The sequence below is a fragment of the Arvicola amphibius genome, chromosome 8 (assembly GCF_903992535.2).
Source record: "Arvicola amphibius chromosome 8, mArvAmp1.2, whole genome shotgun sequence".
Taxonomy (NCBI): Eukaryota; Metazoa; Chordata; class Mammalia; order Rodentia; family Cricetidae; genus Arvicola; species Arvicola amphibius.
In genome coordinates this window covers 113,144,882-113,169,866 of record NC_052054.1, presented here as the reverse complement: position 1 = coordinate 113,169,866, position 24,985 = coordinate 113,144,882, and the positions used below count along the sequence as shown (strand labels likewise).

General features: G+C 43.8%; 2 protein-coding genes across 2 annotated transcripts in view; one reads left to right on the top strand and one right to left on the bottom strand.

Annotated features, from left to right (window-relative positions):
* The window catches only part of Sgpp2 (sphingosine-1-phosphate phosphatase 2), a 107,555-nt gene extending 98,907 nt beyond the window's left edge, over positions 1–8,648 (top strand). Inside the window, exon 5 of the mRNA XM_038340775.1 lies at positions 8,097–8,648. Coding sequence (XP_038196703.1) covers positions 8,097–8,648 — 552 coding nt within the window. The remainder of the gene's footprint in view (positions 1–8,096) is intronic.
* Positions 8,649–15,723: 7,075 nt separating this feature from the next.
* The window catches only part of Farsb (phenylalanyl-tRNA synthetase subunit beta), a 67,567-nt gene continuing 58,305 nt past the window's right edge, over positions 15,724–24,985 (bottom strand). Inside the window, exon 17 of the mRNA XM_038339321.1 lies at positions 15,724–16,230. Coding sequence (XP_038195249.1) covers positions 16,079–16,230 — 152 coding nt within the window. The 3' untranslated portion in view covers positions 15,724–16,078. The remainder of the gene's footprint in view (positions 16,231–24,985) is intronic.

Below are 24,985 nucleotides of genomic sequence, written 5' to 3'. Positions count from 1 at the left end.
ACATGTTCTCTCTCTCTCTCTCTCTCTCTCTCTCTCTCTCTCTCTCTCTCTCTCTCTCTCTCTCTCTCTCTTTCTCTCTCTCTCTCTCTCACACACACACACAAATAATAAAAACAGATAATATATCAAGAAAATAAATTCAAATTAATTCTTTAATATGAGACACATAATCATCAGAGATAGTTTTACTTACAAGTATTTCAGTCATCTGAAGAGCATCAAATATTTAGCTGCTTAACAGAACATTTTTTAAAAGCCTTTTCAAGTTATATATTTTCCAAATACAAAGTTAACATGGGCTGAAGTTTGTTCTCACATTTATTTATTTTTATGTGTAGACTCTGGTTTGCATGTATGCACATGCATCATGGTGCAGAGGTTAGAAGAGAGGGCATCAGCCTCCTGAGACAGGAGTTGCAGATGGTTGTGAGCCACCATGTGGATGCTGGGAACTGAACCTGGGTCCTCTGCAAGAACAGCCAGTGCTCTTAATGGCTGAGCCATCTTACCAGCCCTGGGCCAAAGATTTTATTGAATTCATTGAATAATGAGTATGCCAGTAAGTTTTAATGAAGAAATCACTAGACCTCGGAAGTGTGATAAGGAAGTACATTAAGGCTGCTGGGCTATATATGAAATGGGATCTACATCCTATAGGGGCATAAAAGCAGCAAGTCTACTCTTTGGCAGAATCATTTTTTTAAATTGTTTTTTTGTCTTTTATTGAAAATATGTTTCTTTCTCACATAATATATCCTCTACTCCCAGTTCACCTCCACTTCCCTCCCATCTAGATCCACCCCCTTTCTGTCTCTCATTAGAAAATAGACAGGCTTCTAAGGAATAATAATAAAATATAATAACATAAAAACTAACACATCTGGATAGGACAAAACAAACAGAAGGAAAAGAGCCAAGAAAAGGCACAAGAAACAGATATAGACACAGAGAACCACTCGTTTACATACTCAGGAATCCTGTAAAAACACTAAACTGGAAACCATAGTATATACGCAAAGGAAGAGAGGGTAAAAAAGAGAGAATATACATATAAATAAAAAATCAGACAAAATTTAAAAAGGGGAGACCTTTGATACAACGTTATGGGCAAGTAACCTCCAAAGATGCTGCTTGGTTCTTTTTCTGCTGGGCATCAACTGCTGGGCAAGCAGCCTACCCTTAAGAACAGTTTGTTTCCCCAGTAAGACTCCCTTGGAGAAGACTAAATTTTCATTTGCAAGTGGTTATTAATTGCGGGCTGTTTCTGGGGTAGAGATGGGGGCGTGTGTTCCCTTCTCCTTTCAGCTCTAGGATCGCATGTAGTGCGTCCCGTGCAAGCCCTGTGCACGCTGCCTCAATCTCTGTGAGTTCTTATGTGCACTGATCCCGTTGATTTAGAGGCCGTTGTTCCATTGGTGTCATCCATCACTCTGGCTCTCGTGCTCTTTCTGCCTCTTCTTCTGCAGGGTCCCCTGGGCCCTGAGGGGAGGGATTTGACGAAGATATCTGGTTTAGGGCTGAGTGTTCCAAGGTCTCTCTGCATCATATCTGACTGTGCGTCTGTGTATTTTTTCCCATCAGCTGCAGAGGAAATTTCTCTGATGGTGGCTGAGAAGGGCACTGATCTAAGCATTGAAGCATGTTATTAGGGGTCATTTTATTGCTACCTTCATTATTATTATTATTATTATATTATTATTATTATTATTATTAACAGTAGCATTTGGTTTTACCCTAGGTTGTCCACCTCTGGTCACTCAAGCAGTGTTCCATCTTGTGGAATGGGCCTCAGGTCAAATCAGATATTGGTTGGTTACTCCCACAAGCTTATCTTACAGGGGGACACCACTGTAGATCAACGGGTTTGTGACTGGGTTGGTTGACGTTTCTCCTTTGGTAGCATGCAGAGTGCTTTCTGTTCCAAAGACGCTAGCATGTAAGGATGAAGGCTCTATGTAGGCACCAGCTTGACTCTTCCGTGTTCAGTGAGTTGCGTAGGTTCTGTCTTCAGCCATGGGGTCTTGCCCTCAGGTTGGGGAGAGCAACCTACAGTCTTGGCAAGAGCTTGAGTTGCCTGGGGGTTCCCATGGGTTCAACAACTCAGATGTAACCAATCACGGGACTGGATACTTTATTTGGTTACAAGAGCCATCCACCTGGGACTCTGTCTCACCCATTAGTTGGCAACTTCATTTACATTGCTTTCATATACGTATATATCTTAGTAAGCTTCTGCCGTTAGGTTTCCATATTCCTCTTCCAATGGCCCTCAATTTTAGATGTCTCTCCCTGTGTCCCCTCCCTTGCCCTTGCTCTTCCCTTCCCCTCCCCACTTGATGCGCCCATTTCAGTCCCTCTTCATTCATCCATAGCTATCTGTTCTATTTCCCTTTCCCAGGGAGATCTCTATGCCCCTCCTAGTCCTTTGCTCTATACCTAACCTGGATGGTTCTACGAATTGTAACTTAGTTATCATTAACAGCTAATATCTACAGCAAATACATACCATATCTGTCTTTCTGGGTCCAGGTTACCTCACTGGGGATGACCTTTCTAGTCCTATACGTTACTTGTGAATTTCATGATTTCATTATTTTAATAGCCAGATAATATTCCATCAGTTAAATGTACCACATTTTCTTTATCTAGGCAGAATCATTTTCAGGGAACAGAAATCATTTGTCTTGTAATAGAACAAAACCCAGCCAGGTAACCCATCTTTCAGGAGAGATTCTGAGGATATTAGCATGAGCAAATTTAATGCGATTGGCAATTTTGTTGATTATCTGTTGAGATAACATGTTTGGATTATAAAATATACTTGCCTTCCTGCTCCTGACTGATCTCAGTTTATTATTTTTTTTGAGGGTGCTGTTGGCCTGAGTGTGGGCACGCATGCGTGTAGTGTGCTCATGTGCTTGTTGTGCACACGGAGTGAGGTCAAAAGTTGACACGGGGTGTTTTCCTTGATTGCTTTTGGCTTTATATACAGAGGCAGGGTCTCCTGCTGAATGCAGAGCTTCCGAGATCAGCTAATCTAGCCACTTTGTCTGGAGACTCCCAGTTTGGGATTACAGGTGGGTCGCCACACCTAGGTGCTGGGCATTTGAACTCCAGTGCTTATGCCCCATTGACCATCTCTCCGTGCCCTTGTTTATCCAAGGCAGAGTCTCACTCTATTGTTCACATGGGCCTGGAACTTGCAATCCTCCTGTCTCAGTCTCCTGCGTACTGGGAGTGATAGGCCACCACACGTGGCTGGTCTGGGGACTCTCCTGTGTGACAACTGGAAATAAATACTTTTGAACTTAGACATTCCCTTTTCTCTCCCCCCCCCACCCATACAAATGCTAATTACATAACACTCAGGTTTCTGAAATCACTGATATGCATATTCATGAGCCCTGTGCCCTCCTGTTGCTGAGGCAGCTCTTGAAGCCTGTCTTCATGATTCTGAGAAATCAAATTAAACCTTTGCTAGCACAGGAAAGCATATTCCGAGATGTTCAAGAGGAAACACTGACAGATTTGTAGCAGTTGTAATCGAGACAAAGGCCAGGTCTGGCTTGTTCATTGTCAGGATAGCAGCTTTCAAAGCATTCATCATATCTTGGCTTTGTCTGGGTGCCTGGCTTCAGCACGCTCTGTGAGGCCATCAGGGGCAGAGCAGGCCCTTGCTTGACATTCTCAGCAGGGGATCTGGCCGAGGGGAAGATGCTAGAGTCAGAGTTCCTGGCCTAAATGCCTCAATAGTCCAGGGACCTGAAAGCATTCTTGGCAAACAATTGTGCCAATGGTTGCCTCTGCCCCTCTTTCTAGGCAGATCATTTTGAGCAGTCTAGCCCTCTATAGTGTTCTTCAGGGGAGATGCTGGGAGATAGGATGAAAAACTTTCCCAGTAAACGACACACGAGAAGAGGATGGAGGGTCAGAATTAAAACATGTAGACAGTTCTTGAGGGGCAAAGGCACACTGTGGGAATTTCCAGAGAAATTCACCAAAACGTGAGTGAGTCCTTGCTGTTTGGCCAAGGATAAGAAGGCACAATGGACATGTTACTAGCCTTCTTTGTCAGACTTTGTCCTGATGTTGCTCACCTCATCAGAGTCCTCTGTCACTGTCAGGTTATCTATTTTATTTTATTCTCACTTCTGCACATGGCAGTAAGTTTATGATACTTGTCTTTCTGCATCTGTTGCATCGGCAGTGACATGGACCACCATTTACTATCCTGAAATGACATGGTTTCATTCTGCTTTTTTGGCTGGATGAAACTCCACTGTGTGTATCTAGATATAGATAGATAGATAGATAGATAGATAGATAGATAGATAGATAGATAGATAATAGATAGATAGATGATAGATGATAGATAGATAGATAGATAGATGATAGAGAGAGAGAGAAAGATATAGATATATAACATGCATTTTCTTTATCCATTCATCTGTTGGCAGATGCCTAGGCTGATTCCATAACTTGGCTATTGTGACGAATCTGAGGGTGTCTTTATTAATATAAAAATACTGAGCTGGGCATAGTGATGCATTCTGTCAAGTCAGCACTCTGGAGGTGGAGGCAGGAGGATTGAGAGTTCAAAGTCACCTTTGACTACATAGCCAAGCTCAGGAAACATTTTCTCTAAACAAACAAATACTATTGTGATAGAAAAAAAGAAAAAGGCGTTAATGGCAGAAAATTCAGGAAAATATGACAGTGGGCCAGTAAAGGGAAGAGAGAAGTGTTGAAAAGAGGCCGTTAGTTTGTCTCCTGGCTGCCCAGTAGCGAAATAGTCATACAGAAACCATATTATTAAATCACTGCTTGGCCCATTAGCTCTAGCTTCTTATTGGCTAACTCTTACATCTGAATTTAACCTATTTCTATTAATCTGTGTATCGCCACATGGTAGTGGTTTACCAGCTAAAGTTCTGGCACCTGTCTCCAGTAGGGCTACATGGCTTCTCTCTAACTCCTCCTCCTTTCTCCCAGCATTCAGTTTAGTTTTCCCCACCTACATCAACTCCCTGCACAGGTCCAAGACAGTTTCTTTATTAACCAATGGTATTCACAGCATATAGAGAGGAATCCCACATCAGAGAAGTCATCTATAGTATTCCCACACAGGAAACCCACCCGTCGTTGTTTTATTTCCTTCTGATATTTCATCCATGGCTACAAGTGTTTGTATGTATGCATGCGTGTGTATACATACATATATGTGTGTGTATATATGTATACATACATATACTTAAGCTTAGACTGTATTCTCTTCAGTGCATCTCACTAACTGTTAAAGTTGAAGCCATGGGGAGGGAAATGAAATTTTTCAGAAATGTGTCTTTTCAAATGGAAAATGTTCTCCCTCTATTATTAAATAAGGAAGCAGTGCATTTGCTCATCTTTGTGTGAGCCGCAGATCATGCTCAATCCGTGCCTTTTCAGAGTCTGTGATGTTTGCCCCCTTTCTTTATGCGAATTTTGCTTGCTTGTGTTTTCTGATTTTTTTCCCCAATGGATCATGTTACCTTTGGTCTTAGTTGTATGAACTAAAATACCCCAACAAGATCCATCTTTAAGAGTAAGCTAATCCTTCCCTCCTTCATTCCTTCCTGAGACCTAGTTTCATATAGTCTAAGCTGTCATTGGTCTGATAATGACCTTGAACTTTTGGTCCTCCTGTCTTAATTGCCGTTTTCTGGGATGACAAATGTATGTCACTATGTCCTAGGGTGGTTCTGCGCTGATGCTGGGGCTTTCTGTGTGTTAGGAAAGCATTCTTCCAACTTGGCTGTCTCCACAGCGCCCTCTGTGATGTAAACTTCGTGAACAAGTTTACTCTCTTCATTTTCTTCAAATTCCTTGAGTAGAATCATAGGTTTACGTGTCATATTATGTAGGATGCCTTGTAGTTTAATTATCTTCAGCTCTGGAAACATTTTTAAAATTTTTTTGCTTGGGTTTGGTTTTTGTTGTTGATTTGGTTTTTTGTTTTTAAACCAGTGCTAGGGCCAGCCTAAGCTACAGAATGAGAAGATCCTGCGGAAGGAAGGAAGGAAGGAAGGAAGGAAGGAAGGAAGGAAGGAAGGAAGGAAGGAAGGAAGGAAGGAAAGAAGGAAGGAAAAAGAAAAGAGATTATTTAAAAATAAAATTTAGGGGCTGTAGAAATGGCTCAGTGCCAGTTCTTCTAGAGGACCTGGGTTCAATTCTTAGCGCCCAGATGGCAGCTCAAACCTGTCTGTAACTCTAGTTGCAGGGGATCTGACACCCTCACACAGACATACGCGAAGTCAAAACACCAATGCACATAAGATAAAAGTAAACCATAAAATAAAATTTAGCACATTAGCAGTCCTTCTATTTAGAAATATTTAAAAAATAGTTTTGTTATAAAAATTTACAGCCCCCAACTTGGAAATCTCACTAGTATGGCTCAAGTATTTTTCTTACAAATACGTAAATATATTATAGTATCCCCTTTCATTGTTGGAAATCCAAATGTGTGCCTAGAAGGGAGGAAAAAAAAAAAACTTCATCTTCAATCATGTTGGCTAAAATTGTTTTTGCCTCAAATGCTGGGGATATGGACCAAAATAATTTAGTTTGGGCTGAAAATGAACACAATTAGTTTATAAAGACTATTCCAACCAGATGTCAGGAACTTTGGTGACTGTCATTGCAAAAGAAGACAGAAAGAAGTAGGGTAAATTCTATTTCGGGTAGCCAGTATCCCAGACATGCTGGTCTGAGAAAGCTACTGCCTTCTGAGTTTGTAAGTGACTGTCTGTGCTACTAGTCCAAGAGCTTCGAGGAAGAATCCAAATACATAAGCTACCTTGGCTCAGCTTCGACTTTCTGGCCAGACATTTTTAACGAGCCCAGAGGAAAACATCAAATCGCAGCAAAGACAACATAAGGAAAGTATATGAAGTATGGCTCCTTGCTTTCAGTTTAGGGAGGAGGGCAATCATCGCCACCTGTAGGACCTGAGAAATCCTTGGGACCCACATGGTGGAAGGGAAGAAGGACCCCAGCTCCCTTTAACTTCCACAGGCCTGTTGTAGCACGCACACATGGGCACGTACACTTATGAAATAATAATGTAATAACTCTTTGAAGTTTTATGAATTTTGGCACACATACATTTTTATAATCGCCATTTATAATTACAATCAGTATGGGATAGTTTCATTATCCCCAGACGGCCTTTTGACATCTTTTATGGTCACACAAGATAACCCAAGTCCCCGAGGCAATCTCTGTCACTGTGGTTTTGTCTTTTGGAAAGTGTCATATAAATAGAACCATGTTGTGTGTGACCCTTGGAGCGTGGTGGCTTGCTCCATTCAGCAGCGCTTCCTGGAGGCTTTACCCACACTCTACCATGCACCAGCAGTTCATTGCTTTTGGATCGCTGAAAAGTATTCTGAGACATAAATACACCCCAGGTTATTTACCCACTCATCCAGTCAAGAATCTGGGGATTAATACAATCCCTATAAACGTTCACATACCAGCTGTTACAGAAACACAGGCTTCATTTCTCCCCTGTATGGGTGATTCATCTATCTTATGAGTTAATGTTAGAGTATTTTAAATATTAGAAATATTTAATAGTATATTTCCTTTGCTATAACTGCCCAGTACTTATTGGGGCATGCATTTCTCCTGTGGTTTTTCTTCTAGACAAGGGTTTAAGGAGCTGAAGGGTCATCCAGTTGGTAATGTTTAATATTCAGTTTTTAAAAATGCACTACTAGAGTTTAGCACCCTGATACTGTGCCGAGAAAGGACGGTGCCACATCTGTGAGGACTAGGTCAATTCTTGTGACCAGAGGTGCATATAACAGAGTAAGAGTAAATGACCACAAGACTGTCACCACTGAGAAAAAAAATAATCAGAATTTATTCTAAAATACAGAAACACTCCTGTAAGAAAACATGTACCATGTGGAACATGGTGACTGCATATTATCTTCTATTTTCACTTCAAAACCTTTGGTTCATATTTTCTTTGAATAGCTGCGATAAAATAAAACAGTGCACAGCCTGTCTCTCAAGTGTCAATCAACCCCCGTTCTTTTCTCTCCCTGCAGGACGTGCTGGGCGGCGTGCTGATTACTGCCTTCCTCATTGCCCTCACCTACCCGGCCTGGACCCTCATCGACTCCCTGGACTCAGCCAGCCCCCTCTTCCCTGTGTGTGTCATAGTCGTGCCATTCTTCTTGTGCTACAACTACCCGGTGTCAGACTTCTACAGCCCAACCAGGGCAGACACGACCACCATCGTGGCTGCCGGGGCTGGAGTCACCCTAGGGTTCTGGATCAACCACTTCTTCCAGCTGGTGTCCCAGCCCAGCCCGTCCCTTCCTGTGATCCGGAACATCCCGCCCCTGACCACCGACATGCTGGTTTTAGGGCTGACGAAATTTACGGTGGGAATTGTGTTGATCGTCTTGGTTCGTCAGCTGGTGCAGAACCTCTCGCTGCAGGTGTTGTTCTCGTGGTTCAAGGTGGTGACGAGGAACAAGGAGGCCAGGCGAAGGCTGGAGATCGAGGTCCCTTACAAGTTCGTCACCTACACGTCGGTTGGCATCTGTGCCACGACTTTTGTGCCCATGTTGCATAGGTTCTTGGGATTGCTCTGAGCCCCAAACAGACGGGAACGAGTCCACTAATGTGAGATATGAGAAAGCGTCGGTTGGGGCAATCTCCACCCTTCCTGTTTAAGGAAACCTTAAATCATATTTTTGTTTTGCTGATGTAACATAGATCCTCCTGCCGTGGCACCAGCAGTGAGACTGGTCCATAAGGACTGTGTTTTGTTGACTCCAGCCTGAAACCACCCCTGAAGTCAGTCAGACCACCCATCCCCTTTCTGTTACATGGACTTAGGACAGGGTCTGGGGTGGACAGGAATGGTGGCCTGGCTTGAAATGGCTATAAGCCCTGCTGGGCTCTAGAGAGCCAACAGACTTGAGGTAGTATAGGGGCAGGAACACTTCTCAGTCAGAGCCTTGCCAAACCGGAATTAGGGCTGGGAGAAAGGGTGGCACCGTGGAAAACCACACCCCTTGGACAGAGTGACGTCTTGTGCTGTGATTGGACTAGACTGTGCCTGAGTGGGCGGCGAGACCGTTCTGGACTAAAGCCTCCTGTGAGGGGGCTCAGTCGGCAGCAGAGCTGAGAGGCCACCGGGAAGAGCTTGCCTTCTCAACCAGTCCATCTCCTCCAGGCACTGTCAGTGAAGCAAGAAGCCAAGCTTCCTCGCACAGAGATTGCAGCATCCCAGGTTTCCGTGTCTACGCTAGTCTAAGCCACACGTGACAGGCTGCTACCTCCTGGGGGGGGGGGGGGGAGCGGGGAACAAGGACACGCTGAGACCCCTGCTCTTTCTCGCTTGGTTTTCGGCATCTTCGGTTGTTTAAGCTTCCAGATGAACTGAGAATGCACTGACAGGAATGGATGAGCTTCGTCCTCTGGAAGCCTGACCCAGGGAAGCGAGGCAGTCCCGACATTGCCTCGTCCTCCTGATGTCACCTCATCATTACTTAGCTACTTCTGTAGTTTTTTTTTTTTTTTTTTTAAATTGTTCATCTGTTTGGCAGAATCAGGGACCCCCCTCTCAACCTTCCCATCTCTTATTTCTTGGCCATTCTGAGGGCCATTGATGCAAGAACAACTTTAGCCTATTTGGGGGAAATAAGCCAATTAACTATATCACCCATTAAACCTCGAGTGGTCCTCCTTAGACCTAGGGTGGCTTAATTTATGATGATAACAGCAAAGGGCTCCTTCCCCGAACTCCTGTTCAGAATAAAGATCAGGCATCAACCCATCCTGAGAAGTTGGTGGAAATGCATAGTTATGGGTCTTTTGTTGGAATGGTATCACTGAAGCCAGAGTTCCGTGATCCTCACACCTCATCACCAGCCACACATATTGGACAAAATTAACCCCCTTTAAGAAATTACCGAGGCTCAGACTTCTGCATTCGGTGTGAAAACCGTGACCAACATTTTCTCGGATGTTAAGTATGCCCCAAGGCCTATGTTGGAATGATGTTCTTTGGTAGTGAACACAGTGTTTTGATTTCTTAGGAAATTAATTCTTGGGATGGGTGTGGTGGCACATGCCTTTAATTCCAGCACTCAGGAGGAAGAGGCAGGCAGATCTCTGAGCTTGAGGCCAGCCCGGTACACAGATGGAGTTCCAGGACAGCCTGGGCTACACAGTGAGACCCTGTCTTGAAAACACAAACACACAAATGAAAAGAATAATTCTTAACAAAATGCCCATTTTTTAAACTTAATTCTTCTCTCGCTTATCATAGGTAAGAACAGGGATCAAAATGACGCATCCCTTGCCTGGTTTTGCTCTGACAGAATGTCAGCTCTGTGGCTGGGGTGCTGCAACCCCTGGCTTACAGGTCCTCGGCCTCTCCAGGACACAGCTGTTAACAGGCACTTTCCTCCCCCTCCCCACCCCAGCTACCAAAGTAGAGCTTGTAATGCTGGCTAATATTTACACAGGATGATTTTAGTTAGTTCGTCTGGAGTCTGGTGACAAAGGGCTCAGCTTCCTCCACGTGCATCTTTGCAAAAGAAGAGCTATGTCTATTGTCACAGCAGTGGGGGTGCTGTTTGAGAAGTTTAGGTCCCAACAACAGGGACGCTGGCAACTGCACGGATGCATTTAAGGTCGTGTTTACATAGTTCGGATGGAGGAGAAATATATGAGCCACGCAACATTAAACAGTGGCCTAAGAACTTCCCAGGACAGGTCGCTCTTTGATGTGCTTGCTAACTGCAGATGGAGGGAGAAATTAGTTATCGGAGATGGCAAGTTTAGTTTCAGATCCCTACAGTATCCGGTTTTAAAAGTTAGTGCTGGATCACGTTTTTGCCTTTGTTGGTCCCTCTCAATACACAGTTCACAGAGCACCTCAGCCTAGTAAATTCTCTGTGTAGCCTATCAAAACACTTGGATTTTTCTCTTTGGGGAAAGAGTGCCCCCTGCTGGTTACGATCCAGCCTTAGTCCAAAGGCTCCTTTGTCATGCTCACCAGAGTGTGTCTAGAATGTGCCTAGGCCAGGCCAACCTTGACGCCAAAGCTTTCAGGAATATTGGCCCCTCCATGAACTTGGAAGAATAACACACCCTTCCCCATTTTGCTTCTACTCCAGGCCAAGCACCCGTCTAGAATCTGCTTTCTAAACAGCTGTGACTTCTATGTCGCATTTGCTCAGACCTGTACCATAGTTGAAAATGCTGGAAAAAGACGTAGACAAGACCCTTCAACCAATACCCTTTGATAGAAGCCACCAAAACTACTCCCCGCTGTGCCTGGCAATGGGATTTTCTCGCCCAAATACACAACTCATCTTCGCAGGACACTCACAACATGTGGTATTTCAGACCATATGTTGCAGGTTTCTATTTTGGAACCCCTCAGCTGTCTCGATTATGCACTGTATGTAAATTTATTTTTAAAATAAATTTTTTTTGTTTGACTGTGATTGCTAAATGGTTTAAACTCTAATATTGTGTTCCCGTTGGTTTTTTTTTTTCCTTGTTTGAGTCAATGCCTTATTCTATAACCCAGGATAGCCAAGAGCTCAGGTTAGACCAGCTCCCAGCTGGTCTTTAACACAACACATGTTAATCCTCCTGCCTCAGTCTCCCAGGTGCTGCAAATTACAGCGTGATCCACTCTACCCAGGTAGCTTTTTCTTAATCTGGGTGTCTTCCTTGGGTTTGTTGGCCCCGAAGTGAGGAAGACTGGAGAAAATGAATGAATAGCTGAACTTTCAGCTGCCAGGATCCATCTCCGTGCAAACACTGGGCAGCTTCACAGTGGCTACAGATTTGTCTGGCAGGGACTAAGTGTGTCACGGTGGTATGCTTCTAACTCCTTGACAATGAGAGAATCCTTTTCCTGTGTGGAGACAGATGCCACTCACTGTATGAACTGAAGGGAACTGAAATGTCTTCACAGACGACTGCCCTAGCGGCTGAGCCACCTGAACGCTTGCCCCTGAATCAAATCTGCATCACTACCATGCTTTGTGTGTCTTTAAGCCCCTCAGTTTTCTCTTTAAAGCGCTAAACTAAGGTACACGGAAGGGCACATGTGTGGATGCATTTGTGCTGTGACCAGGATATCCTTGTTGCTCATCCGTGCTGGGCACCTAAGGGATCTAAAGTTCCAATCTGTGCTGTGAAGTTCCCCCAGGTCAGAGGAGACACGGGCTCAGAGAATTTGGAGTCAATCTGAAGTGTCAAAGTTGTGTGGAAAAGACCAGGTCATGGGGATGGGGCAGGACAAGAAAAGGATTATTTGGGCATGCAGACCAGAGCAAGTCCAGGAAGGCTTTCTAGAGACTATTGCAGAAGCCAGGCTTAAAGAGACCAGGCTGCCTTAGCAGTGGGGTGACAAGGTACAAGAAGATGCTGTGTCTGAGCACATCCCCCTCTGCTCTTACAGAAAAAACACAGACCAAGTCACTGTGCGAACCAAGTGATGGATGTGGTGACTTCACAGGCCTTCTATCTATCATCCTCGGTCAGATAGTTCAGTCTGCTGTGGATACCTCCCCCTGCACCTCTGAACCACTTGTTTCCAGGTCCCCTCGTGTTAAAAACAAAGCAGCTGTGTGTCCCTCGTGCACGCCACACCCCTTAGTCTTCTTGGGTCCTCAAACTGTACACTGTGTTGCTGTGATCTACCGGGAACTCCTCACTGTCCTCTCTCTCTGATGATTGTGTCCACTTCTCCAGCACAGGTTACATGGACCAAGCCAAGCACATTTCATTTTAGCCAGTGTTCTGCTCAAGGCCATTTGTGTGTGTGTGTTTTGCTTATTAGTGTGGATGCTGGCATGGACGTCTGACACACCTTCCGCTATTGCTTCCCGCTGTATGTTTGACAGTCTCCCACTGAACCTGAGGCTCATTATTTTGGCCTGACAGCTAGGCCAGCAAGTCCCTCGGATCTTCCTGTCTCCACTATTGGGGTCATAGATCCATGGCAGGATGCCCGACTTTTACATGGGTTCTGGAGGTTCAAATTCAGGTCCTTTAGCTTTCACGGCAACCACTAACCCAGCGAGCCATCTGCCGCCAAGCGCATATTATAAAACTTGGGCTGCTGAAGACTTTGCTGTTTCAAAGTCATATGGCAAGTCTTCATTCCTCACGAACATAAGACTTTAATAAATTAGTTTGGACTTACTATCCATCCGTTTTCTCAGAGTGGGGCACACCTGTAGCACAGACTCACACACTTCCATGCATACTAAGAACGAGAGCTGAATGTGGGCCATGAATAGAATGTGAAGTTCTTAAAAGCCATAGCCACATGAGACAAGGGGGCTACATGAAGCCAAGAATCCCTCTTCCTTCTCCACGCCTGTCTATGTGGCATGCAAAAACAAACAACAAAAGCAACGGTGGCGCTAGGAGTTTCCGCCTGTGACACTGTTTTTACATGCTCAACACATCTGCCAACCTTGCTGCTTCTCTTCTCTTGCTGTGACACCAGGGTTCCCTTGGTTGGAGCCAAGGATTCTTCTTGGTGAAGTTATTCAGAGAAAGCCAACACTTCTAACAAGCCCAGCTGGGTCCTCTCCTCATCAAGGGTAGGGCAGGGTGGCACCCTGATGCGGCCTTAACACCTGTACTCAAGGACTTCCTTTATAATGTGCCCGAGAAGCCATGAACCAAGGGGAGAGGGGCCGCTAGGGCCTCTGATCTGCAGCAGCTGTCACCTGGAAACCATATGGGTGGCGAGGGGGAGCAAATTATGCAGAGCCTCCCAAACACACACCGTCTTACCGGTCTCAACTCGACACTGATAAAAAGCTGTTGAAGGGTGAGATCAAGACAGACATCCATTTATGCCCTATACAAATCCTAGCTCTGTGTCTCCTAGTGACCGAAGCACCCAGAGTTCTCCTTGAGATCTCCGGTTAACCCCTCCCACTCCTGTCTGATTTCTACCTAACTAGGGCCATGGGCAGTCTCTTATGCATGGCTTCTTTTTCTTAGCATGCTTGGGCTCATCTGTGCAATCAGTTCATTCCTCTTAAGAACTGCATGCCCTTCATAAAATGGGCTTTGTGGTCTGTGGCTTCTATAAGTAATACTGAATATCTGCATAAAAACTGCTGTATGATCACATGGATGAAACAGCTAGATGGTGTTTCAGGTTTCAACTACTTTCCTGGCTGTATCATTTTACGTTCTCACCAGCCGCACCCAACAGTCCCACCTGTACCACAAACATTTGATCCATCATTTAAACATGAACCCTTAATTTTTTTAAAAAAAAATATGTATTGGTGTTTTACCTACATTATGCCTGCATACCATTGTGTCTGGTGCCCTTGGAGGCCAGAAGAGAGCATCAATTTGGAATTACAGATGGTTGTGAGCTGTCATGTAGGTGATGGGAAATAAATTCAGGACTTGCAAGAGCAGCCAGGGCTCTTAAGACCTCTTCAGCTCCAACATTAGCCATTTTAATGAGTTGAGTATGAACAGTATAAATGTGGTCTTTATTTGTATTACAATGAGGACTAGTGCCGGGAGGTGGTGGCGCACGCCTTTAATCCCAGCACTCGGGAGGCAGAGGCAGGCGGATCTCTGTGAGTTCGGGACCAGCCTGGTCTACAAGAGCTAGCTCCAGGACAGGCTCTAAAGCTGCAGAGAAACCCTGTCTCGAAAAAACCAAAAAAACCAAAAAAAAAAAAAAAAAAAAAAAAACCAAAAAACAAGGACTAGTATAGCCAGATTTTCTTCAGGTTGCCAGCTCACAAAAAAGACACAGAGACTTACTATTAATTATGAAAGCTCAGCCTATAGCTTAGGCTTGTTTCTAACTAGCTCTTATAACTTAAATTAACCCATTTCTATCCATCTATGTGCTGCCACGTGGCTCGTAGCTTTTACTTCTCCTCCTGCATGTCTTACCCCATCTGTGTCAGGTTGGTAACTCTGCCTTTCATCTTCTGGGGCCCTCTGTCCCCAGAAGTCTCACCTAGCCTATTCCTGCCTAGCTACCTAACCTCTTCCTACCTAGCTAATCACAGTGATACATTTTCACACAGTGTAAAGGAATATTCCATAACACACTAATAACCTATCTTACTAAGTTATTAGAAACTGCACACACAGGTACACACATGAGCAGGTGCATGCACACGCACACTGTGCCAACTGGATTTTACTGTCAACTTGACATAGGCTTAGAGTCATCAGAGAGGAAGAGGCCTCAACTGAGAAAAAGTCTCCCTAAGATCAGGCTGTAGGCAAGACTGTTGGGTTAGTGACTGATGGGGGTGGAGGCTCAGCTCATTGTGGGCTGGTGGCTCTGAGTTCTGTAAGAAAGCAGGCTGAGAAAGCCACGGGGGCAAGCAAGCAGCACACCCTCCCCCATGACCTCTACATCATCTCCTGCTCCAGGTTCCTGTCCTGTTTGAATTCTTACCCTGACTTCCTTCAATAATGAACTCTGATGTGGAAATATAAACCAAATAAACTCTTTCCTCCCCAGGTTCCTTTTGGTCATGATGTTTCAACACAGTAACAATATCCCTAACCAGGGTAGACACAAACTACACTACAATCATATACACATATATCCACACACAAGCATAAGTAAACTTTAAAAAAGATGACTTGGAAGGCTGCCACTGTGTGACTGAAACTGATTCTTAAAGATTTTCTTAAAGTACTGATTTTATTAACTTATACACATCAAGAGTAGAAAAGGCTTAATCATGTACAATGAGTGTTCTTATCAATCACTTATTTCATTAATAAGGAAAACATGGAATCCTGCTATACTGGAGTCATGAGTAACAGTGTCACTCTGGTGTCTAAGCAACAGCTCTGCTTCCAGAACTCACCAGTGCATCCAGATCCACACTGGCTGCTCCACAAGCTGGCCTAATGCAGCTACCCAAAGCCAGACAGCACACTTCACTTTATTAAACATTAAAGCACAAATGGATATTCCCCATAAGAGGGGGGTGAAGGACACCACAGGAGGGAAAGGGACACTTAGAGACCAACTTCACAAAAAGGGCTCGATATTGATTTCTAGAGAGGAACAGGGCATGGTCAGCTCAAATTTGGTGATAACATCAGGATGAAGGACGCCTAGCTTCCCGATGCTTTGACCCCGGGCAAAGATTTCAGCACACCGCCCAGGGAAGAATGCAGAACCTGAAACAGAGAGGGAGAGAAAAATCAATGTTTCTTCTGGGGGATAAAAGTCAATAGCCATTTAACACTAAAAGCCTACGGGCCTCCTTTAAAAATAACCATTCTTCTTTAAGACACTGGCTATGCAGTGCATCCTCACACTTTCTAGTATTAAGCACTTACGGTGTTACACCAAGAAACTCCTGCAAGAAAAAAAAAAATCAGGAACAAATATGAGAGCCCTATACTTCTGATCATGGGGGCTGAGCTGGGGGGAGACTGCAGGAGTGTCACCAGAGTCTTAAGGGAACAAAGTCCCAAAAAGGACACAAAGAAGAAAGGAAAACACTGAGCCTGCAAGGATGGAGCATGCTGGAAGCAGGCTTTCCCACAGCAGTACTTGCTGGATAAGAAACCTACTGCAGCTCCATTCACTCCTTACCACGGCACACTTCAGCTTATCACATGGGAAACTCACAGCAAACCTGCACGTGTGATTACAGATAACGTTGCCAGAACGCGACCCGTGTCCCTGCCTGAAAAGAGCCCCCAAGCATTCTGAGAGTGCGTCTGTAAAGCCCCACCCCATGCCAGCCCCACACCAGTCCTGGCTGATTCCTGTCTCACTTCAAGGCAGTCAGAGAGCTTTCTTCATCTGCTGCCAGAGCTCAGCTTCAGCTTCCCACCCAGTGACCATTCTTGAGGCTTAACCAGCTGAAAAGGAACCACCCAGGCCCAAGGCCCACTCCTGAGCCACAGAAGGCTTATCGACAGGCTGGACTCTGCTGGAGTTTAAAAACAATGCTGATTCATTTCTCTCAACACCCACTTGAAAAGGGATCAGGCCCAAGGCTCCTGAAGGATTTAAGTAAAATGTTTACTGGTATGAACTATAAATACCCCGCAGAGCTGGGCCACAAGCCTGTAGCCTGCCACTCAGAGCAAGTGCATTATTTATGGGGGAGCACACTGCTGCGTCTCTGCTAGCTCCAAGGTCAGCATAATCAAGAACAGAGTTGACATCATAGAGGCACACTTACACAGACTGCCCAATCAGTGTGGAGAGATACTGGGTTCTATTCTCAAAGAACAGGAAAACATTTCTGTCATTTTTAAGCTCAAGGCAACATGGCTGAGCAGTATCTTCACATCTCCTCATGCTCAGAGACTCCTTCACAATAGAAGCAAGTTGTCCATTTAAGTGCTGCAGTTGGCTCTGTGCACGAATCCACACCCAGGAAGGGGTGAGGAAGATAATGGCATAAAACAACTCGGAAACCAAACTAGATAGATAACGGAGAGCCTGGCAGGGACAGTAATTATGGTTAAATCTGATAAAGATGACACACTTTCATCCTGTCAAAATGAAAATATAACTTAAAAGACAATACTATCCATTACTAAAAGGTTTTAAAAAATGAGACTGACAACTACACCCTAAGGACAGGAAAAATAAGGAGAAGGGAAAGGAGGGTTGCTGTCTTAAAGGCGAGATGTAAAGAACTTTTCAAATAACAAGTCAAGGACCTTGTGTGGAGTGTACTCAGCGGCCCCAGAGCTGGGGTGTACCAGACCCCGCCCTCCTGCAGACAGGGCAGTGAGCGCACACGTGTACTACCCGACAAGGACTCTGGCCTGTTTGCAAAGGCCACCGGGAAAGGAAATGCCCAAGACCTTCCCGACAGCCTTGCTGGAGCAGAGATTTCCTTTTATCTATTTTCAATTCCAATTTGATTGGATTCATTTTTACTGAAGCATAAAACCAAACTATTTTAGAATCTAAGCCAGATGTGCTAGTTCTGACAATGTTGGCAAAATAAAGCCTAAGATAAGAAATCAGAACTTTTACCTCATATAACATTTTGATTCAGCATTTTTTTTTTTTTTTTTAGTAAAATTCAGTTATATTCTTCTTCAGTTGCCAGATTTACTTCGCCTATAAATTTGGACCAAACTTTGCTTTAGCTCATTAGTTAGCTAGGTGTACAGTAACAAAAATATTTATACCAGTATAAATGTCATTTTTTCTTCCCAGAGTAAAACAAGGAAAATTCATATTCAAAGCTACGTAACATGTTCCAAAGTAAGAGTACAAAAAGTGATTAAAATGTCAAAAGTTCAGATTTTCACATGGACCCAAAGTCACAAGTGCTGTTCAGAGGCTCCTGGGCCACCAGGCCGGGTGGAGTCCCTGGAGCACTCAGCTCTGTTCTTCCAAACTGCGCACCTGGGCCTGCGGCAACTCTGTCTCGCAGTGCCATTTTTCATTCTCCCACTCTAACAGGTTCAGGTGACGAGTCTCACGTTTCCTGTTCAGTTAGATCAAGCTGAGGTTCTGCTCTCCAAATACGCAAACTGAAAAGCATGCAAAAGGGCCTTCTGCCATCAGGGGTAGGGAGAGCCTTAAGAAACAAACCCTCCACCTGACTGGTGGTACAGCTGAACCAGAAATGTTGGAGGTGGTGGTGGAGTAAAATGACAAAAACAGAAGCATTCTTAGTACTTTAAAACTTGAAGAGCAAACTGAACTCCAAGGGCAGAACTGTCTCATTAACAACACAGAGGGCACAGAGCCCACAGTAAGGGTCCAAGGCCTTCTAGATGTAAGGATGTTGCTATGGAAAAAACCATGGCTCTCATCTTAAAGGGAAAAGAGATAGTTTATTCAGGAGCATTCTGAATGACTATGGTCTGGGAACACAGATTTTGGTTACCCCAAATTCCATGTTCTAACATAGAAGTAGTTTCATGGGTTTCTAGTTTTACAGAATTAAGACAGCCACAAATCAAGGCAGCGTAAAATGCATTGGTGGGTGTGCCAGAGAGGCATACACATGGAGATGGGGGGAGCTTTTCAATAGACCTAAAATACTATCTGATGACATTCTTGGCTTTTGGACTGGTGGAAGCGGTGTTAGTTCAGACACAGAGCTGGGCGAGGACTGGCTGCTCCAGAGCGCTACGGCTAGGCCAATATAAAGTAATTAATTAATTACCTCTGAACCTACAAAATCCCAATCTCTTCACACTACTGAAATTCCAATCGGTCCGTAAGTCTCTGCAAACACACAAACTCCTTGAGAGTTTTTTGTTTATGGCCAGTTTCTTTTCAGGAATTGTTGCTCACAATGTCTACTGCTGGCCACAGGAGGTGGTTCAGCTCAGTACCCAGGTGGATAGATGTGACCCAAAAGCTCCAGCTACAACTAATACATCATAAAGTCTATCTGAAAACACACGACATCACATCCGAAGACCACAGCAAAGGCTTTCAGAAAGTCAGACCTGGACTGTAGCCAAAGACGCCTTTATCAAATCACAATCAAAAACGTATTTCTGGAGAAAAGGCAACATGCTGTGTCTGCAGAAAGCACACTGCCCACTGCCTTGTGAACAAGGCTCGAGTTCCTTCCCTCTCTTCCACTGTGCGAGAGAGAGCTTGGAAAGAAAGGTCCAGCACACCAGCTCCCACCCACATTTGCATGACTTCCATGGCACAACAAACTCAAGGCTTTGCATAAAGTCTGGCGCAGATACCGGCTTCTAAGGTAGAACACATTTTGGGAAAATGTTGCTCTCTCTTGTAACACACGTGGAAGGCCAGACAAAAGAAACACCAGTTAGGCACAAAGAAGAGCTTAATTTCCCAAACCTAGTGGGGTGTGAATAAGCCCCTTAATTAAAGTCTTTGTGTCCTTGGGGTCATCCCTGGGCCCATAATCTAGCACAGCACCCCGTCTTTAGCGCGTTTTCTGGCTAACTGGCCATCAAAGCATTTGGGAGTGTCTTCTCTTGCCGTGGGCAAACACTTCACAGTTTCATCTCGCTCCCATCTTTTCAGAGCTGTATTATAGCCTAGAGTTAGCGGAGGCTTTCCATACACTCACCCATTCCTTTAATTTCATGAAGCATCGGAAGTAGAAGCTTTAGGTGATAAATGAGCGGACGCTTTATCTGAGAGCACCAGTGTGAGTGTGTGTGTGTGTGTGTGTGTGTGTGTGTGTGTGTGTGTGTGTGTGTGAAAGCACGAGGCCTTCGTCTCACACTCCTGCCACTGCCTAGAACCAGGTCACTCCTTTACACTTTATATCACATGCTCTGAAATATCAGCTGCTCATTTAACTTTACTCTTCCCTTTCTTCATATTGCCATACATATTTTGGGATTCAAACTCATAAGTGATTGTAATTAGGTACTTTATTATCCAACTGCAAAAAAAGAACATCATCAACAACAAAATTACCAGGGGCGGAGAACGCTGATAAAGTAGTGTGTTGTTGCTAGTAACAGAAATCAGCAGCGGTGTTCACCACATATCCCCAAACTCAAGGACGAAATGGAAAACATGTACCTGTAGATTCCAGGAAGTCTTAAGTCTGTTCAAAATGAATGATTATGTAATACGGTTGAAAGAAAAAAATGTGCCAACAACTTTAGGGTTGGTGTCTATTCAAACCCTACACACTTCTCACAGGATAAATAAATAAACAAATAAATTTTACTCGATTATACCCTGCACACATGCACAATTTCATTCTTATGGGGCATTGTTCTCAGGTGTTAGAATAAGCAGATTTTTGAGGACAGGACAGTAGAGAAAAGAAGTTCACCACCACAGGTAAGTTATTAACTTGTAAAAGAAAAGGCTTTAGGACGTTAAGGAGCCAAAGCATCACAACCAAGATATGAACACAAAAACACTTTTTTTTTTCCTGATCTCAGTGCACTCAGGAGAAAATTCCTCTGCAAAGACCATTTAATTTGTAAGGGGAGACTGAATAATTTCCGACTGGTAATATAAAACACCCATTTTCTCCCAGATGTATACAATTCTTCACCTTGCATTTGAAGTGAATAGTTATGGTACCTAAAGTCTATAAAGAGAGGGGACCTAATCCTTTGAATTTAATGGCCATCTTTCATCCGTTTCTGAAGATCAAAAGAAAGAAAAGCCCTTCCACAACTTTACAGTGCTAATCCCAACACACCTGCAGACACCATTAACTCTTACAGGGAGGCAGTGGACCAGAGAGAATTGGAACTTTCCAACTCATGGCTTGGGGAGGGTGCCAGGATCAAGACCTGGCACCACGTACTCTACCACAAATGAGGACAGGAACCTGGGACCTCATTCATACAGGAAACCAGCAAAATCCAGATGACCTCATCTTCTTGGAGATACGTCCTCAACAGAGAACCATCTTTGGTCAGGCATAGTGGTTCACAACTGTCTTCACACAGGCTGCCAGGCTGAGACCAGTCTGGACTCCTCGGTGGACAATGTCAGAAGAATATAGCTCCCTTTCATTCACTAAAATCATCTTACAATGAAATATTTCAAATTGTAACACCAAATCCAGTCTTTGCTTCCATGGCTGTCACTTCCTAAGAGTTAATTTAATGAGCAGAGGGGAAAGGGAGCTGTATCCTACTTTCTGCTCAGCTCCTCCCAACAACCCCCCCCCCCCCCAGAGTGAGATGTCTCAGAGTGTGGATCTGGCCAAACCCTCTGCGCGCTATAAGTTACAGATGGGAAGAAGAGAAGCACTAGGAGATTAGAAACCTTGCCCAAGGCAAGCAATAATATAGGCTAGAGAGTAAGCCAAAGGTGAAGAGGCCATGCACATGTGGCTGCAGCATGTTGCTTTTGAGCTTCTGGCCAAGCTGCCCACCACCTCATGTTTGCAAACTTCCTCTGGTTTAAATAAATAAATAGAGCTTAAAGACGGAACAGAGCGGACTGACAGTGTGTCACCTCTACCCTTAGCACACACCCAGGTACACTCTGTGATACTATTAATACAACAGAAAACTAGCAGCACTACAACCACAGTTACAACCCATTTGGGGAAATAAAATTACATTTAAAAAAATACTTAAAGCCAGGTGGTGGCGGCAGCGCACGCCTTTAATCCCAGCACTCGGGAGGCAGAATCAGGCAGATCTCTGTGAGTTCAAGGCCAGCTGGGTCTACAAGAGCTAGTTCCAGGACAGGCTCCAAAGCTACAGAGAAACCCTGTCTCGAAAAACCAAAAACAAAAAACATATTTAAATTTGTAAATGAGTGTTTTACCTCATATGTAGGGACACCACATTCGTGCCTCAGAGGTCAGAAGAGTTATTATGGAGGATTCTGAGCCGCCTCTGTGGATGCTGGGAAACGAACCCAGGTCCTCTAGAAGAGCAGCATGTGCCTTAACCGCCAAGCCAGCTCTCCTGCCCCAGAACTGCATTTTTAAAGAACCCACAAAACAAAGAATCTTTAATAAGATGCAGTCTAGATTCTTAAATCAAGGCTTAAACTATCTGAGCAGATGAGTAAGTACCCCAGTTAACAGCAGGTAAAAGCTTGGGCAGGTAAAAAGGAGCAGGTGCACACAGATCTGAGAACGGAAACGGGAAAGGGCCCTGCAGATGGCCCTGTCTGTCCTACAGCTCACACAGGAGAAGAGAATCCTGCAGCAGGTAAACCACAGGTTCAAGGCTGGAATCCAGGTCCTAAATCCTGGGCAGAAGCCTTCTTACCCAGGGCTGTTTTTTTTTTTTTTTTTTTTTTGGCAGCAGACCTAACATCTCTAAGTTCACTCTGAGGAGTAATTTGCCCATCCCTGATACGCTCACTCGTTCCTGCCATCTTCTTTTCCTAATAAAACTATGGTGTAAACAGGACACACACTGGTTCTCATTTTACAAGAAAGAAACTAACAAAATCCTCTGAATTCAGCAGCACCCCTCATTATAGTCCCAGCTACTTGAAAGACTAAGGCAGGAGGACTGTGAGTTTAAGTCCATCCTGGGCTACAAAAGTGAAGACCTACCTAAAAGTAAATTAAAAGCGCCTGGGCTGGAGAGATGGCTCAGAGGTTAAGGCTGCTCTTTCAGAGGTCCTGAGATCAATTCCCAGCAACCACACGGTGGATCGCAACCATCTGTAATGAGATCTGGTGCCTTCTTCTGGCATGTGGGCATATATGCAGGCAAAACACTGTATGTATAATAAATAAATCTTAAAAAAAAAAAAAAAGCCCCTAACTCCATGGTAAAGGTAAAAATCCATGGCAACATCCAGTGTTGTTTTACTATGACATAGCTGGGGGTCACGCATCCTAAGACTAATAGTGTATTATACTGTTTTATTTTGTAAAGTGTGTGTGTACATGTGTCACAATGAGAGTTAGAAAATAACTTACAGGAGAGGGTTCTCTCCTTCCACCATGCGGTTCCTAAGGACTGAACTCAGACTGTAGGCTTTACCAACTGACTCAAGCAAAGTATTATCATCATTATAGTTAGTATCTATATCATACTGGAATCTACTTTTCCAATTTTGTTTATAGTTACACGTTTAAAGACATTTAGTCATGTTCCTTCCATTAAGTTTACATATCAGTTAGCCAAACAATTCTTTAAGTAGTCTATATTATAGTTGTCTAGTTACTATTGTAAATGGGCTTCTAAAGATGAATCACTTAGTCCTTTCTTTAGTTTCCCAAAAGTTGTAGTATACAAGAAAAATCAAAGCAAAAATGAACCATTGCCCCCAAAATCACAGTAAAATATACATTTCTCATTTTTAAACAAAGCAGATCATGAATTAATACAATTTTAAAACTCAGAGTAATAGCAGCTATAAAGACTTCTAGAATATAGCTTATTAAATATAGCTTATAGAATATATATATATATACATAAATTCTGAAAGTAGAGGTGGGAGGATCAGGAGTTTTAAGGCCAGTCTGGGCTATACAAGACCCTGTCTCAGTGTCCTCTAAAAACTTTCCAGTTTCCTAAATAAACTCTACCAGATAAGCTACTAGCTTGTAGTGAGATTACTAAAATAATTCCTTTGGGTTAAACTGAGGAAAGAGGAAGAGAACGAGAGAAGTGCTGCCAACAGTGGGGTGACTCACTTTGCTGGGGGACACGGCAGGACCTCCTCAGAAGAGGAGGAAGGTGGTTCAAATGTCTCGCTCTCAACAAATCCCTTGGGTGAGGGACTGGTCTGCTGGCAAAGTGCTCTGAAGAGAGATGGTGGACGGTAGCATTCACTCCAACTCCAGTGTAAGCTGCAGAGGGCAGCAGCTCAGCACTTAGCCCTCCTTGGCTAAAGCATAAACACTATTTCATAATCTCTCTGAATCTTATACCAACAACATAGTACACGTGTGGGAAATCTGAAAGTCACAGATTAAATATATACTTTGAAAAATAAGGGCTCAGCTCAAATTCTACTTTAATTATAGATACATTTATTTTTAATGCTGGGAAAAGGACTTTTAATGTTCTATGGATTTGGCTGATTAAAAGGATCATGATACCGACTCTGGTGTGTATGTGTGTATGTGTGTGTGTGTGTGTGTGTGTTCGCATGTTTATTGAAATAATACTAATGAAAAAAGATGAATACTATAGGCCGTGAGAAATGAACCAGGGGTCTCTAACAACCTGTGTAATGCTGGGGCTCTATGCCCTTCAGCCTGGTATGAGTCAGGTCTTCATTCTAATTCTTACCTATTCTCAGTATAATCCTGTTTCCTTTTGTACCTATCCAGTTTGAATGAAGGACCTCTGAAAGTTATTTTATCATTTAAATATACAAATTGAATGCAATCATAAGACACTGTACTCTCAATCTCTTCATGAATTTCAAAAGGCATTTACAATAAAATAAGGTAAATGTGGGAAGTTAATTAGTAAAATTTAACAAAAACCATGGTAACAACTGCAAAACAGTAAGTACAAATAACCTATGAAGCTCTCTCTGAAAAAGATGGAG